Here is a 13,551-nt window from a genome sequence, read left to right as displayed (position 1 = left end):
TCTTTCTGCTCCCGCTCTTTGTCCACTTCCAGCCTGTCCTCTCTCCGTAGGTTAGAGCTCTCGAAGTATGGGGGACTGGAGCTTCCTGGGGCGGCTGCTGGAGAACGCTCAGGAGCACTCGACGGTCATCGGCAAAGTGTGGCTGACTGTTCTCTTCATCTTCAGGATCCTGGTGCTGGGGGCCGCGGCCGAAGAGGTGTGGGGCGACGAACAGTCGGACTTCACCTGCAACACGCAGCAGCCCGGCTGCGAGAACGTCTGCTACGACGAAGCCTTCCCCATCTCGCACATCCGCTTCTGGGTGCTGCAGATCGTCTTCGTCTCCACGCCGACCCTCATTTACCTGGGCCACGTGCTGCACATCGTCCGCATGGAGGAGAAGCGGAAGGAGAAGGAGGACGAGACGCGGAAAGCCAACGGGTTCCGAGAGGAGAAGGAGCTCCTTTACAGAAACGATGGAGGAGGAGGAGGAGGAGGAGGCGAGAAGGAGAAACTGCCAATCAGGGACGAGCACGGCAAAATCCGCATCAGAGGCGCTTTGCTGCGTACCTACGTGTTCAACATCATTTTCAAGACCCTGTTTGAGGTGGGCTTCATCCTGGGCCAGTACCTGCTCTACGGGTTCCGGCTCAGGCCCCTGTATAAGTGCGCACGGTGGCCCTGCCCCAACGCCGTGGACTGCTTCATATCCCGGCCGACCGAAAAGACGATCTTCATCATGTTCATGCTCGTGGTGGCTTGCGTGTCTCTTTTGCTGAATTTATTAGAGATCTATCATCTCGGATGGAAGAAAGTCAAGCAGGGCATGTCCAGCGAGTCGGTCCCCGACCACGAGTCGCTGCGCCGGGTCGACGTCGCAGGGCCCGGGTGCGTGGCCTCGGCCTCCAGAACTGCCCCACCCAGGCTGTGTTACCCTCCCAACTACACAGATGTGACGGCGGGCAGCGGGGCATTCCTTCCGCCCTTGGGTCCCGGTGCTGTGCCCTCAACGGCGGAGTCCAAGATGGACGCCCGCCAGCCGCCCCCTTCCTCCCACTACTACGTCAGCAGCAACAACAACCACCGGCTGGCCACGCAGCAGAACTGGGCCAACCTGGCCACCGAGCAGCAGACTCGGGAGATGAAGGCCACTTCCCCCTCTCCATCCTCCTCTTCCTCCGCCGGCGGCGACAACGCGCAGCCGCAGCCCACCGACGCCGCCCCTCTCCCCCCCAGTAGCAGCAACGACGACGACGTCAGCGACACAACCGGCGCCGCCTCCAACGCGGCGAGCTGGCCGGAGGAGAAGGACGGGCAGGAAGATGGCCGCATCACCACCACCACCACCACCACGGTGGAGATGCACCCGCCTCCGGTGGCGCCCGGCGCGGATCCTCGGCGGCAGAGTCGGGCCAGCAAGAGCAGCAGCATCAAGGCCAGGCCGAGTGACCTGGCAGTCTAAATCTATTCGGATCTTTCATGATCTTTTACCCCCCCCCCCCAATATAGTGACGGAGAGCACAGGCATTAAACAAACAAACAAACAAACAAACCAGAGGGGCGTAACCAAGGTTACGAAAAGCAGGAAGCAAATCGATTTAGTGCAATCGGTGAGTTTGCAGAATGGTTGATGGAGACTTTGCGTTTTTTTGGATTGTCTTAATTTCTGCACACAAAATGTGATCATGCAGCGGCGTGAAGTTGGATGGCTCCGCCCACAGCGGCGCACGGAGACGCGGACTTCATGGCGTCAGGGCGTTGATCTTACTGATTACCCAAAAGAAAACGGGTCGTCCTTCCGGACCGCTTTGTCCGTCACCGGGTCCGCGAGTCGTGCTGGATCCTATCCCAGCAGTCAACTGGCGAGAGGCGGGATACACCCTGGACAAGTCGCCAGTTCATCGCAGGGCCACACACACACACACCTATGGACAATTTACTGAAACCAATTCACCTATGTTGCATGTTTTTGGTGTTTATTTCGCTTTCAACAGCCTTAATCCACTGGATTATTTCAGTCATTTAATAATCTGCATAGTGCAAAGAGCAAATTAGGTAAAATTAAGATCTAATTTGTGCAAATGTTTCTAAAGGAATCAACAAATGTCTCGCAGTCATGCACAGGTAAAGGATTTAGGATGACATTACTGTCTGCTGCTTCGACCGGACGCGGAAAGATTTGCACATTTAGGAAAGAATATTGCCGTTCTGCAATGCTAACGTTGCTAATGCTAACCCCCCCCCCCCCATCCCCAAAGGAAGAAATGTCTTAAAATAAAATGCAGTGGCTCTTTATAGGAAAGGCAGAATAAAAAAAAAAGAAAGAAAGTGTTGTTTATGTAAAGCTAGACTAAGGATGAAAGAGAGAGAGGCAAACAGTTGGGGTATTTTTCTGTGTTCTCATTGGTCTCTGGTTCAGACGTCAAATCAGACGACTCCGCTGTTCGCTGGCGCTTCCCTAACCCCGCAAACAAACGGCCGACAGGTCGTCGTTGTTGTTGTTCTCACCGGATTCGGAGCAGCGACCTTCCAGCGCCGTCTCAAACAAGAGAGGAGCCTCGTGTATGAACGAAGTTGATGTAAATGTTCGTTTGCCTCAAACGTTTACAAAACTGTTACTAAATACATTTTTGTACCGTATTTTCTTGGCCTTGTTTTTATGCGTGATGACGCTCGACCCACGCCGGCTTTGAACGCATCACATGCCCAATGATTGCTGCAGTATTTATTTAAACGGCTAAACATCCGTTTTCCTTCCGCTTATTTGGTTAAATGTCATTTGACAGTCAGCCCGTGTGTAGCCGTAGCTCATTGTGTTTTATCGTAGTTTAATTTTCCTTACCGGGATGTAGTTTAATTCATGAACTACTTCCTGTTTGCTGTCGGGTCATTCATTCTGCCGGCAGCCTCGTTGACCTCTGACCTCCTGACCGTTCACTCCCTCGCCCTGCATTCCAGCAGCCGATGTCAGAATGTGAACCCGAGCCAGGAGTCTCAGTTCCAGCCGGACCCAGATGGGCGTGTCAGTGTCGCACCTGAGAGTCAAACATCTAACACAAGGACTGGATAGTAATTTACAAAACGGTGCAACACGATGGAGGCCGATGAAATGCACAGAAATGCAGCCGCCACAGAAAGATTCACGAGTGGGTTCAGGTGGGAAGTGTGAAGTCGTATGCTCTCGTTTCATATCCTGCAGTGCGGGTGTTCCGCAGGGCGCGGCACCGGCCACGGTTCTGGTGCTCCGATCCAGCAAAGGGGGTTCTGACCAAATGCTGAACGCAAGAAAGACTGGATAAAGCTAGTAATAAATAATAATACCAACAACAACAACAAAAAATATATAATAGTTTAATAACATAATAATAATCTTAAAAGTAATGTCAATAATAATAATAAAAATAGTAATAATTTCAAAAATTATACAATAGTGATTATATTAATAATACTATAATAATAGTAATGTTAATAATAATAATACAATCAAAATGATTATGCTAATAATAACAAAAAAATAAAATGGTTATATTAATATTAATAATGATAATAATAATAAAATGATTATGATAATAATAATAATGATATTAACATGAATAATAATAATAACAGAATGAACATCTCTCGGACCTGCGTCTCCGGGTGTCTGCCGTGGACTCCAGGGACTGAGTGCTGGACATGAGTGCTGTCCTCTGGGGTCCAGTGGCTGAGGAGTGATGGGAGATACGGGATCTGTTGGCAGGACTCTCTGGCCTCGGCCTGTCAGTCACTCAGCAGCTTTATCTCCACTGTGGGTCAGACAGAGTTTCGTCGTTTATTCTGCAGCTTTCCTTTAAAACAGCAGTTTCTCAACCGAACACCGGCCCATGAACTTGTTGCCCGGCAGACATTTTGGGAACGCGGCCTGTTTTTTTTTCTTTTCTGGCCCCTGTGAAGCGCCGGTCCTGCGTCGGCCCGCCGAGTCACCGGACTTCAGCCGAGAGCAGACAGGAGGCTAAATTTAGCCTTCAATCACCTCACAAGTTCACACTCGGCCCACAGCACAAATACCTCAGCTCCTCTTTGTGTATTTCAGGAGTGTGATGACTTTGTTTCCTGGCCCCCCCCCCCCTCTGCCGGGTCACGGAAAGATCTGCTTTTCCAGTCGGGCACCTGCTGCTGAACTTCAGCGACGAGATCGTGAAACCCTCGGAGCTGTTTGGAAAGAATGAGTCACGCAGTCAAAGAGGCGGGTAAAGGTAAACAAGAGCAACACCTGCAGGCCAGGTAAACGCCGTAGCTCAGATCAACAAGGGGGGGGGGGGGCAATCTGAAGAAGAGGGCGGCAGCTGCTGATGAGGATATGAGAGGGTTTGGGGGGGGGGGGGGGGTTGGAAAAAGGTGACTTTGGTGACTCTACACTAAAGGATGGTTGCACACACACACACACACACACACATACACACACACTTCCCACCCAGTCGCTGTTGTTTTATCATTAAATTGTGACATTAGTTCATATCTTGTGATCCGAGGAGGCTTCGTTGCACATTAGAGGCCCTAATCGCCACCTATGGTCCCCCCCCCCCCCCCCCCGGGGGGCATCACCCACATGACCCTGCTGAGCAGAGCGCTTCCTTTATGCCCCCCTGAAAGAGCTGGGGATTGAGGCCAAACAAAAAAAATAACCCACGAGGGTGAAAAAATGTTTTCAGACCCCTCGCAGGCACGGGGGCCGACACGGGGGCCGTTTTAGCCCTCGATCAATGGGTCTGGCCAAACTGAAAGAAAACAGCTTGCCTCTTCAGATCAGGAACTCTGACGGAAGCCCCCGGAAGGGCTCTCAGTGATGATGCAGCCCCCCCTGTTGGTGTTGGTGGTGTCTAAATACCTAAAATCTGCCTTCCTCTCGGGGCAAATACATAAAAGTCCAAATAAAAAATACCCCAGACTCATGACGTTCCACCACTTTACACGATCGGATCCGGATCATTCTGCAGATCCGGGAGATTAAAGACGGGCAGAGTCGTGACCCCCCCCCTCAGTTTGTGGCTGAGACAACACGGATTCAGAGTCAAATGGATTTCATGCCTCAGGAGTGGGTTGAAGAGTTATATGGTTCATTTTTCCAGCTCCAATCCAGGCCCTCTCTTTTGCCCCCCCCCCCCCCCCCCGGGCGTGGACAGGAAGCCCCTTCCTCCACACCGTTCATTCATCTCCCAGATAACTTCTCCACGCCTCGGCGTCACACCTTCAAAAATATGAGACGAGATAGCGAGGAAGGTCAGAACGCAACAAAGCGGCTCCGTGCTGTGCCGACATTCATTTTGACCCGGACAGACACACGCCTCCTGGTTTAAGACGTCTGCCTTTAACAGGAAGAACTCTCGACCAGGTCCAAAACTCAAAACGCGAACTATCCTTAGAAAATATCGATGAACCCTTTGCACAAATACGAGTTCTGTGAAACCAGATAAAAAGGGTGGAGTCATGATTTATTTCTTGCCCTATTAACACAAACCCGGAGGAGATTTGGATTTAGTCCACTTAAGAGGCACAGAATTCTGGAGTTTCCCGTTCTTACTTTGTTTTCTTGTTAATTTACAGGCCTCACGTGCCCTAATCAGAACACTTGATCACCTCATTACTGCCAAACAAAACAGACCGCGTGTAGCTTCTATAATTACAGGCAAATAAAAAGGACAGTATTAAGGAGTCTGGCTAGAAAAACGGAACCATTTATTTATCAGCAGATCAGCTCACACACATAGCGTCAGGTTCAAGTCACAGTCACTCACTTTCAGTATATACAGATAGGCACATTCACATTGGGCATTAAAGCCAGCCACAGCGACTACTGGAGGTTCCAAACCCGTGGCAGGTTCAGAACCCGACTCCGAGTCCAGCAGGGAAAATCATCCAGGTTCTAACCGGGGCGCTTCTGTTACGTTTCCAAGTTTGAAGGTTAGGATTCTGGGCCGGTAACACTGAAATCCAGATCTCCCCCCCCCCCCCCCCTGAAAAGATTTTTCAGAAAGCAAAAAGGTGAAAAAAAAAAAAAAGACTTTTTAAATCACGTCACACGAGAATGAAATGAAAAGTGACGGTCGGCTTTGAAGGGAAGCGGGATTCTACTTCATGACAACTAAAGACATCCTGAATTCATAACGACAAATGTTTGACTATTAACACGTGCTCAGTTTTCAAATCAAATTCATTCAGCTGCAGAAAGTCCAAATGGAGGTTTCCATGACAACAACAACATGAACAATCATGATACGCTCAATGAGGCGGCGGCTTCCAGTCTATTAGCGTTATGATGCAGCAATTCCGGTGCCCCGTCAGACCCGGATGAAGCAAACAGGACCTGGGCGCTGGTCCTTTTAGACCCGATCAGAAACCGATCAATCAGTCTGAACAGATTCCACAAACCAGTCATTTCTATGAGAAACAAATCTTGAGCTCGAAAACATCCGACCGGATTGAGCGTCAACAAAAAAAAACAACTCAGAGCTTCCATCGATGAGGAAGTTGGCAAAAAATTATGTCCCAAAACGAGGGGGGGGGGGGGATTTGGCTGCAGTTTTCCCTTCAAACCGACGTCGGTTGCGTTGATTGTTTTCTCAGTGAAGACCCAGCCCGACCGCATCCTAACCACGCCTCCACGTTTACCTGAGCAGGAAGTCCGACAATAACTACGACCTGATTTATGTTTTATTTTTATTCACCGACCCCAGATGTTTGAAAAATCGCACCTCTGCTCCGACATATGCAGAAGCATTCACCCCACCCCAATCGGGAAAGTAGCAGTAGCAAATCGTACACTGCCACATCACTGATGGGCGGGGTCAAAGAGGCAGGAGGCTCCACCCAGTCCTCTCATCGCCATCTGTGCCGCAATTTCTTCCTCCTGCAGAGCATTTTAGTGTTTAGCACTTGGCCTAGCGTAATTAGCTGCTACGAAAAACTCCATGTTTGTAGTTCCATTTCTTTTAAGCTGAACTAAAATTGCACGGAATCCAGCTCCCCGCCTCGGCTTCCTTCATCTCCTCCTTTCTTACTGAATCCTGGTGAAAATGAAGTCACAGCGATGAAGAGGAGGAGGAGGCCCGTTTCTACATCCCGTCAGCTGATCGCTTCAAACAACCACCTTTGTTTTTCTACCTAACTGAGCTGCTTCAGCTCCTCCTTCATCCTCCTCTCCAGATCAAAATCACAATTTTCTGATCCTCCCCTTCTTTTACGACCAGAAGGGAAATGGATCCCGAATCCCTCAGCCACGGCTTTGGGCTGCTCTTCATGACCCTCGACCTTCTCAAACCCTTTTTATAAAGACGCGCCCCCCACCCAACCCCCGCCGCCAGGAGGAAAACAGCAAGTCAAGGGGGGAGGGGACAGAGGACTGGATGGTAGGAGGGAGGAGCAAACACACTAGCTATCCTCTGCTAACTGTTCAGGCTCTTCTATCAGAAGTCCAGCTGCTGCTATTCTCCCCCGTCCTCTTCCTCTTCCTCGTCGTCTTCCTCCTGGTGCTGTTTGTCTGTGTAAACGTCCCTGACCAGGAGGACCCGGGTGAGGAGGCTCTCCAAGATGGATCGCTCCAACGGCGCGGAGCCGAACCACAGCGAGCCGTCGGGACCGCAGGCTGGATCCGGCAGGACGTAGAAAACGTCCAGACGCTCGCGCAACGACGTCGGGCTGAGGAAGAGAGGAAGAGCGAAGGTGAGCGGACGGGAGACGAGAGCTCATGAATTATTCACGTCTTATCCTCAAGTCCTCATCTCTCGGTCGTCAGCACCGGGCTTCAGGATGTGAACAGCAACGCGTTATAATCACAGGACGCCGGGAAAACGTTACGCAAAGACGAAACGATCGAGGAGGACCTCGAACCCACCACTTGGACCTGTAGAGGTCGTAGAGGTGACACTCGTGCTTCTTAACGGGGCAGCGCGTCGTCGACCCTCCCGAGTCGTCGTCCGCGTCGTAGTCCTGACCGACGTCCTCCGTCTTCCGCTTCCTCTTGTTGGACTCCGTTCGCACTGAAGGGGCGGAAACAAAACGTTCGTCAAAGCTCGCGCCCCCCCGACGCCGAGCTGCTAAGCTGCGCGCCTCACCGTGGTGATCCTGAGAGATGGAAGGCACGCGGATGCAGACGCCGGTCTCCTTGGTGACGGGGTGGACGGTGTCGGGGCCGTAGACGTTGGCGAAGGAGAGGCGGAGGTGCTGCTCCACGGTGCGCAGGCCGAAGTATTTGGTGTTCAGGTAAACCAGAGAGCGCAGCAGAGCGGCGGGGCTCTGCTCCCCGAGCTGCCGGCTGCTCCACAGGCTCTGCTCCTCCACACGGCCCCACAGCGAGCCTGGAAGAGGGGGGAGGGGGCAAACCGGTCAAAGGTCGCGTCTCACCCGGCATCGTCGTCAAAATAAAGCGACTTGAACCCGCGTCCTCATACGACATTACAGTGAAATCACGAGGTCTCATGATGTGAACAGCAGAAGAGTTCTAATCACTGGACACTGCCGGGTCGGGGGTGGGGGGTCCGGATCCGGGGACGCGCTCACCATCGGGGAGCACGCTGGGCTGCCAGTCCTTCAGGAGTCGGTTCAGCTCCTCTCCGAAGCGCCGGTAGCACGGATCGCTGAACAGGTCGTCCGTCCGGCCTTTGGTGTGGAGATGCTTCGAAACAAACACAGAAAACAGGAATCGGGAGGCGTTCGATTAGAGCCGGGCGCCGCCGGCGCTCGCCAACAAAAGGCCGGGACGTGTCCTCATAGTTTAGAATGATCATCACTGGTTCCTCAGAATGTGAACAGCAAAGATTTATAATCACCGGACACTCGAATACGAACGCCGAGCCGAACTTAACACCTCACCTCTTCCATGCCGGAAAGAAGCTCCGCAGCGATTTAAAGCCTCGGCCTGCTTTAAATCGCTTCAGCTTCAAAGTCGTGAAATAAAATCGATTAAAATAATTCGCATTCGGACATTTTCCAGTAAGAAAAGCCCAAATCCGGAGAGCGGCAAACATTCCTGAGCTCCTTTCTGCAGCCATGCCTCTGCTCACATGTGAGAGGGAGGAGGAGGAAACCTGTGCGCCTGTCCTATCGGTCCTACTGGAAACGCTCCCCCTGACTTTGGTTCCTACCCACAAAATAACTGGAAACAAAAAGCTAGCAAGGCTAATTCTTATTACTTCATGTGAATACTTCATCATTTTAATGTAAAAATAAATAAATAATAATACATTTTATTTATATAGCGCTTTTCTGGACACTCAAATGACACTTTTGAACGATTAGACTATGATGGCCGATCGCCCGATCCTTCCCGTAATCGTGATGCCGTGTTTTGGGACCGACCTGCTGGATTCCCAGACAGAGGTAGAGGACGCTGTCTGCAGAGTAGCGCTCCCCCCCGGGCCTGCAGACCTCCCTGACGAACCGGGACAGAGACGCGTCCAGCTCCTCCGGACTCAGAGACAGCAGGTTGCTTTTCGTCCGAGCTGCAGGGGAAGCGAGCGGACGGGTGAGGCGTGTCTTTATTTTAATCTGAGGAACTCTCGTCCTGCAGCTAAACCAGCTCGGCCGTTTACCCGCTTTGACGCTCGCCATTACTTTGCCGTCGTCCGACTGGCCGGCGGCAGCGAGGGCCCAGCGTTTCCAGGCGTGGACGCCGTATCGAGCTTTCAGAGGCAGCGATCGTCCTCCGGAGGGACCGTCTGGAGGAATGGAAGACCCGGAACCGTCCTCCACCGCCTGCCTCTTGTTCCCCTGCAACACAAACGCTCCCATCAACACCCGGCGCGCAACAAAAGGTGCGCCGTTATCCCCGCGCCGGGGTGCGCACCTGTCTCCTGGGCTGAGGCTGAGGTGCTGGAAGCTCCTCCTTCTCCTCCGTCAGCACCAGAGGCAGAGAGAATCCCAGGTCCTCGTCCATTCCCTCCAGGACCGGAACCGGATCAGAGGCTGAGATACAGAACAGCGGCCGAATTATTTTTCACACTGCTATGCTGCGAGAATTATAAAAGGTGCTGCCATGACTCAGCAATGTGTGTGTAATCGTTTTTACCTTGACGGAAGTCCGCCTCCAGGTCCAGGTCGGGCTCATACTTCTCCTCCTCCTCGGAGCTACTCCTGGAGTTCGACTCCTCTTCACGCTCCATCTTCACATCTGGAACAGCCAGGGACATCAACACCATCAGTATTCACTGCTTATGTCCCGCTGGCTTAGCGAGGGACCGCGACCCCCCCCCCCCCCGGGGTCGGGAGGCGTCTTCCAGACATGAAATAAAATCTAAACCCGTTTTATTTGGACTCCTCGGTTCACCTGGCTTCCCGTCCTCTGCGCTCCCGTCGGGCGTGGGGCGCCGGTCGGTCTCCGGAGAGTCGGACAGCGCTTGCTTTCTCAGGTCGTCGATGGTCTGGATGATCTGCTCCGCCCCCTGCAGGCTGGTGGGCAGAACCACAGGCACAGGGATCTGGACCGGCAGAACACACACCTGTCAGCGACCACTGATCAATTTCTGATCTGTAAAAGCCTTTTTTTTTTCTTTCTGCACACAAATACATCCGAGTCATTTTTTTTTTTTTTTTTTTTTAGACCGCTCTTTGTTTTTAATTCCACCACACAAGCACGAGTTAGTCCAACTGGAGTCTTACCGCTACAGGCAGAGCGACTGGAGTGGGGGTGACCTGGGAATACATGTTCATGGGAATGGGAATGAAGACAGGCACAGGTATGGGTACAGGTACATACTCCCTCTTTACACCATCATCTACATCTGTGGACACAGATACGCCAAATTACCGAAAGGCAAACATGGAAATCAGCGTCCTAACGGGTCACGAAAGGAATCGTCACGGCCAAGCACGGGCTAAAGCTCGCCGGGGTGATGCTTAAGGACACGGCATTAAAGCGCGCAACGAAAAAGCCGATGGTTGTCCACCCGCGGGACGCCTCGGGGACGCCGGACCCACCTGTCTGCAGCAGCTTGCTCTGCATGTGCGGTTTGCAGTAGGTGGCCTTGGTCAGGGTGAGCGGCTTGCAGAGCACCGCTTTGTTCTTCACGTCCTTCAGCAGCCCCCCGCCGCCGGCGAACGCGACGGCGCCCTGGCCGACCGCCTGCGGGCGCCACAGGGTGTAAAATCAGACGCGCTCGAGGCCGCCGCGTCCACGGAAACGGTTTCTACTAAAACGGCCGTTAGAAACGTTCGGATCGTTTACTCACCCCGACTTTGGTGCCTTGAACGCCGCCGTTGAGAAGAAAAACGAAATGCATCATGAGTAGCGTTCTAGCGTATAACAGGGAGGGACACACGCACACACACACACACACACACACACGCACGCACACACACACCCAGGCTGGTGTTCTCCGGGCCCTTCTGCGTGACCATGATGGGCTCGTTCTGCTGGCAGTAGAACTTCAACAGACACTCCTGATCACAGAACCGCTTCATCTCCGACCTCCACATCACCGACTCCGTCAGGTTCCCCTGGACCTTGCAGCAGTCGCACCTCGCCGCCTAGTGGCCAAAGAGGGAACGGTTTAACCGAGTTCACAAAGACGCCCGGGTCCCCCCCCCCCCTCCCGGATCATTCAAAGTCGTGGCGAGCGAGCAGGAGCCGACCTTGTGATACCAGTCGTGGAACTTCTGGGCGCAGTTCTCGCTGCAGAAGTCCCGGGTGGTGCCGCCGAATTCCCGAGTCACGCCCCTTTTGCAGAGCTGGTTGCAATGGTTGCAGCTGACGCACTTCAGACCCAACCGCCGGATGAAATCCTGCTTGAATAGGAGCTTGCATCCTGGCGGGAAAAATGAAACCCAGATCTACAAACAAGAACCCAACTTAAAATGGCAGGAGCGCCTGAACCCGAACCGGAGCGGGACAAGGGAACACGCCGGCGCTTGAGAAGGCGCACCTTCGCTGCAGAAAGGCTTCTTGACGTCGGAGAACTTGACCGTCTCGTGCAGCGTCTTCTCCTCCTGGCAGTACTCGCAGAACGTCACGATGCAGTGGAGCTTCTTGTAGTCCTCGCAGCAGGCCTTGCTGCAGAACTGGTAGACCTTATCCTGCAGGGGCGGACACGAAAGCGGATCTAACGCACCCATCCCGCCTCATCAGCGGCCCCCGGCTTCCTGCTGACTCGTGCCCAGACCCCCCCCCCAGACCTTGGTGTTCTGCATTCACATTTCAGGAGAAAGGACGAGTAGACGTTCACCTGCCACTCCAGCGTTTCCGGCTTCAGGCTGAAGACGCCTCGGCAGTAGTTACACTTCAGCTGGATGGCGGCGTTGCCGGGGGCGACGGGCGTCTGTCCATTGGTGGCCGTTTGAATAGTAGCGTCCTGTTCGAAGACGAATGTGGGGACAAACTTAGCTGCTGATAAATCGCAACACTTCCCGGTTGTTCCGCAGGCGATCAATAAAGTTAGGACACTTTGAATCGCTAGTTGCGAGTCCCGATGGAGGGGGGGGACAGGAAGCCCACCTGGAACTTGGTAACGCACTGCGAGCTGCAGAAGTTGAGGACGTTCCCCTCGGGCAGCGTGGCCTGGTACTGCGGTAACGAGTTCCTCTTGCAGAAGTGGCACGAGGGTTCCGTGTCTGCAACCAGAAAGACGTCCAAAGTCTCTTAGCAGAAGGACGACTTGGCTTTTGCGATGGGGCGGAGCCACGGCGGGATTGGGGGGGGGGCTCCACTCACCGAGGACGGAGGTGGAGTTCAGTTTGCCTTTGTTCATGCAGCTGGCGGAGCAGAAGGAGCCCATGGTGCCGCTCGAGCCGAAGCTGTGGAGCACCTCGCCCGTCTTGATCAGCGTCTTGCAGGTCAGGCAGGTGGCGAGTTTACTGTGTGCCTGGGAATAGACGGGAAGCAAAGTAATCAATCATCAATCATCAATCATCTCCGTTTCCTGGTCCAGGAACGCAAAAATCCATCTGCGTTTATCATCGCCCCGACTCTCAGCGGCGCCGTGACGGAGGCGGGACGCGGCTGGTTCCATCCCGTAACCTGGTAAAGCAAACCAACCCTTCATTGATCTGGAGAACCGCGATCAGGTATAAAGAGCGTTTGTGACTGGGAACGTTACCGGGAACAGATCCTGGATCGGTTTGAAATTCCCGATAACGTCGCAGTAAACGGGTTCCCCCTTCCCCGCGTGTTTGAGGAGGCGATCGTCACGGCTACGCTAATGAACGTCATCCGGCCGTTGCTTTAAATCGACGCGGCTGAACCCGAACGGGTCGGACCCGCAGCCCGGTCGGACCCGCCGCCCGGACGGCCGTACCTGCTTGAACTCCCGGATGCACTTGTGGCAGCAGAAGCGCTTCTGCTGGCCGTCCACCAACAGGAAGTGGTTGGCGGTGGCTCGGCTGGGCAGGTAGTCGCCGCACTGCTCGCAGCAGTTCATGATCAGCCCGTTGGCCCGGCGGTACACGTTGAAACACGCGTCGCTGCAGATCTTGTGGGTCACGTTCTTGAAGCTGACCTCGTGTCGGATCTGTGGACAGAGAGAGGCGGGAGCGTCAGGCGTTACTGCGCTAACGCTAACGCTAACCGCACGCGCGCCTGTTTATCTTTATACGTAACAGATTTCT

General features: G+C 53.4%; 2 protein-coding genes across 4 annotated transcripts in view; one reads left to right on the top strand and one right to left on the bottom strand.

Annotated features, from left to right (window-relative positions):
- The first annotated feature begins 67 nt into the window (after window positions 1-67).
- gja3 (gap junction protein, alpha 3) lies at window positions 68-1,441 on the top strand. Of its 3 annotated transcripts, none has more exons than XM_068746259.1 (2): window positions 68-1,214; window positions 1,302-1,441. In XM_068746259.1, the coding sequence occupies exons 1-2, from the start codon at window positions 68-70 to the stop codon at window positions 1,439-1,441; spliced, it is 1,287 nt and encodes a 428-aa protein (XP_068602360.1). The 3 variants fall into 3 exon arrangements, with proteins under 3 accessions (XP_068602360.1, XP_068602359.1, XP_068602358.1); XM_068746258.1 differs by having other exon boundaries at window positions 68-1,234; window positions 1,286-1,441; XM_068746257.1 differs by having other exon boundaries at window positions 68-1,441.
- Window positions 1,442-5,689: 4,248 nt separating this feature from the next.
- The window catches only part of zmym2 (zinc finger, MYM-type 2), a 9,227-nt gene continuing 1,365 nt past the window's right edge, over window positions 5,690-13,551 (bottom strand). Inside the window, exons 2-19 of the mRNA XM_068746622.1 lie at window positions 13,242-13,454; window positions 12,659-12,809; window positions 12,443-12,558; window positions 12,174-12,299; window positions 11,874-12,024; window positions 11,584-11,756; window positions 11,311-11,478; window positions 10,930-11,074; window positions 10,612-10,733; window positions 10,280-10,430; window positions 10,022-10,123; window positions 9,800-9,918; window positions 9,546-9,723; window positions 9,313-9,455; window positions 8,515-8,629; window positions 8,070-8,312; window positions 7,850-7,994; window positions 5,690-7,653 (exon numbers count right to left, since the gene is read on the bottom strand). Coding sequence (XP_068602723.1) covers window positions 7,440-7,653; window positions 7,850-7,994; window positions 8,070-8,312; window positions 8,515-8,629; window positions 9,313-9,455; window positions 9,546-9,723; window positions 9,800-9,918; window positions 10,022-10,123; window positions 10,280-10,430; window positions 10,612-10,733; window positions 10,930-11,074; window positions 11,311-11,478; window positions 11,584-11,756; window positions 11,874-12,024; window positions 12,174-12,299; window positions 12,443-12,558; window positions 12,659-12,809; window positions 13,242-13,454 — 2,775 coding nt within the window. The 3' untranslated portion in view covers window positions 5,690-7,439. The remainder of the gene's footprint in view (window positions 7,654-7,849; window positions 7,995-8,069; window positions 8,313-8,514; window positions 8,630-9,312; window positions 9,456-9,545; window positions 9,724-9,799; window positions 9,919-10,021; window positions 10,124-10,279; window positions 10,431-10,611; window positions 10,734-10,929; window positions 11,075-11,310; window positions 11,479-11,583; window positions 11,757-11,873; window positions 12,025-12,173; window positions 12,300-12,442; window positions 12,559-12,658; window positions 12,810-13,241; window positions 13,455-13,551) is intronic.

This window comes from Brachionichthys hirsutus, chromosome 12 (genome assembly GCF_040956055.1).
Source record: "Brachionichthys hirsutus isolate HB-005 chromosome 12, CSIRO-AGI_Bhir_v1, whole genome shotgun sequence".
Taxonomy (NCBI): Eukaryota; Metazoa; Chordata; class Actinopteri; order Lophiiformes; family Brachionichthyidae; genus Brachionichthys; species Brachionichthys hirsutus.
Note: the sequence above shows the minus strand (reverse complement) of the source record. Positions and strands in the feature narration are given on the sequence as shown.

Coding starts and splice junctions, on each gene's coding strand:
- gja3 (XM_068746257.1), top strand. CDS start 68: ATGGGGGACTGGAGCTTCCTGGGGCGGCTGCTGGAGAACGCTCAGGAG.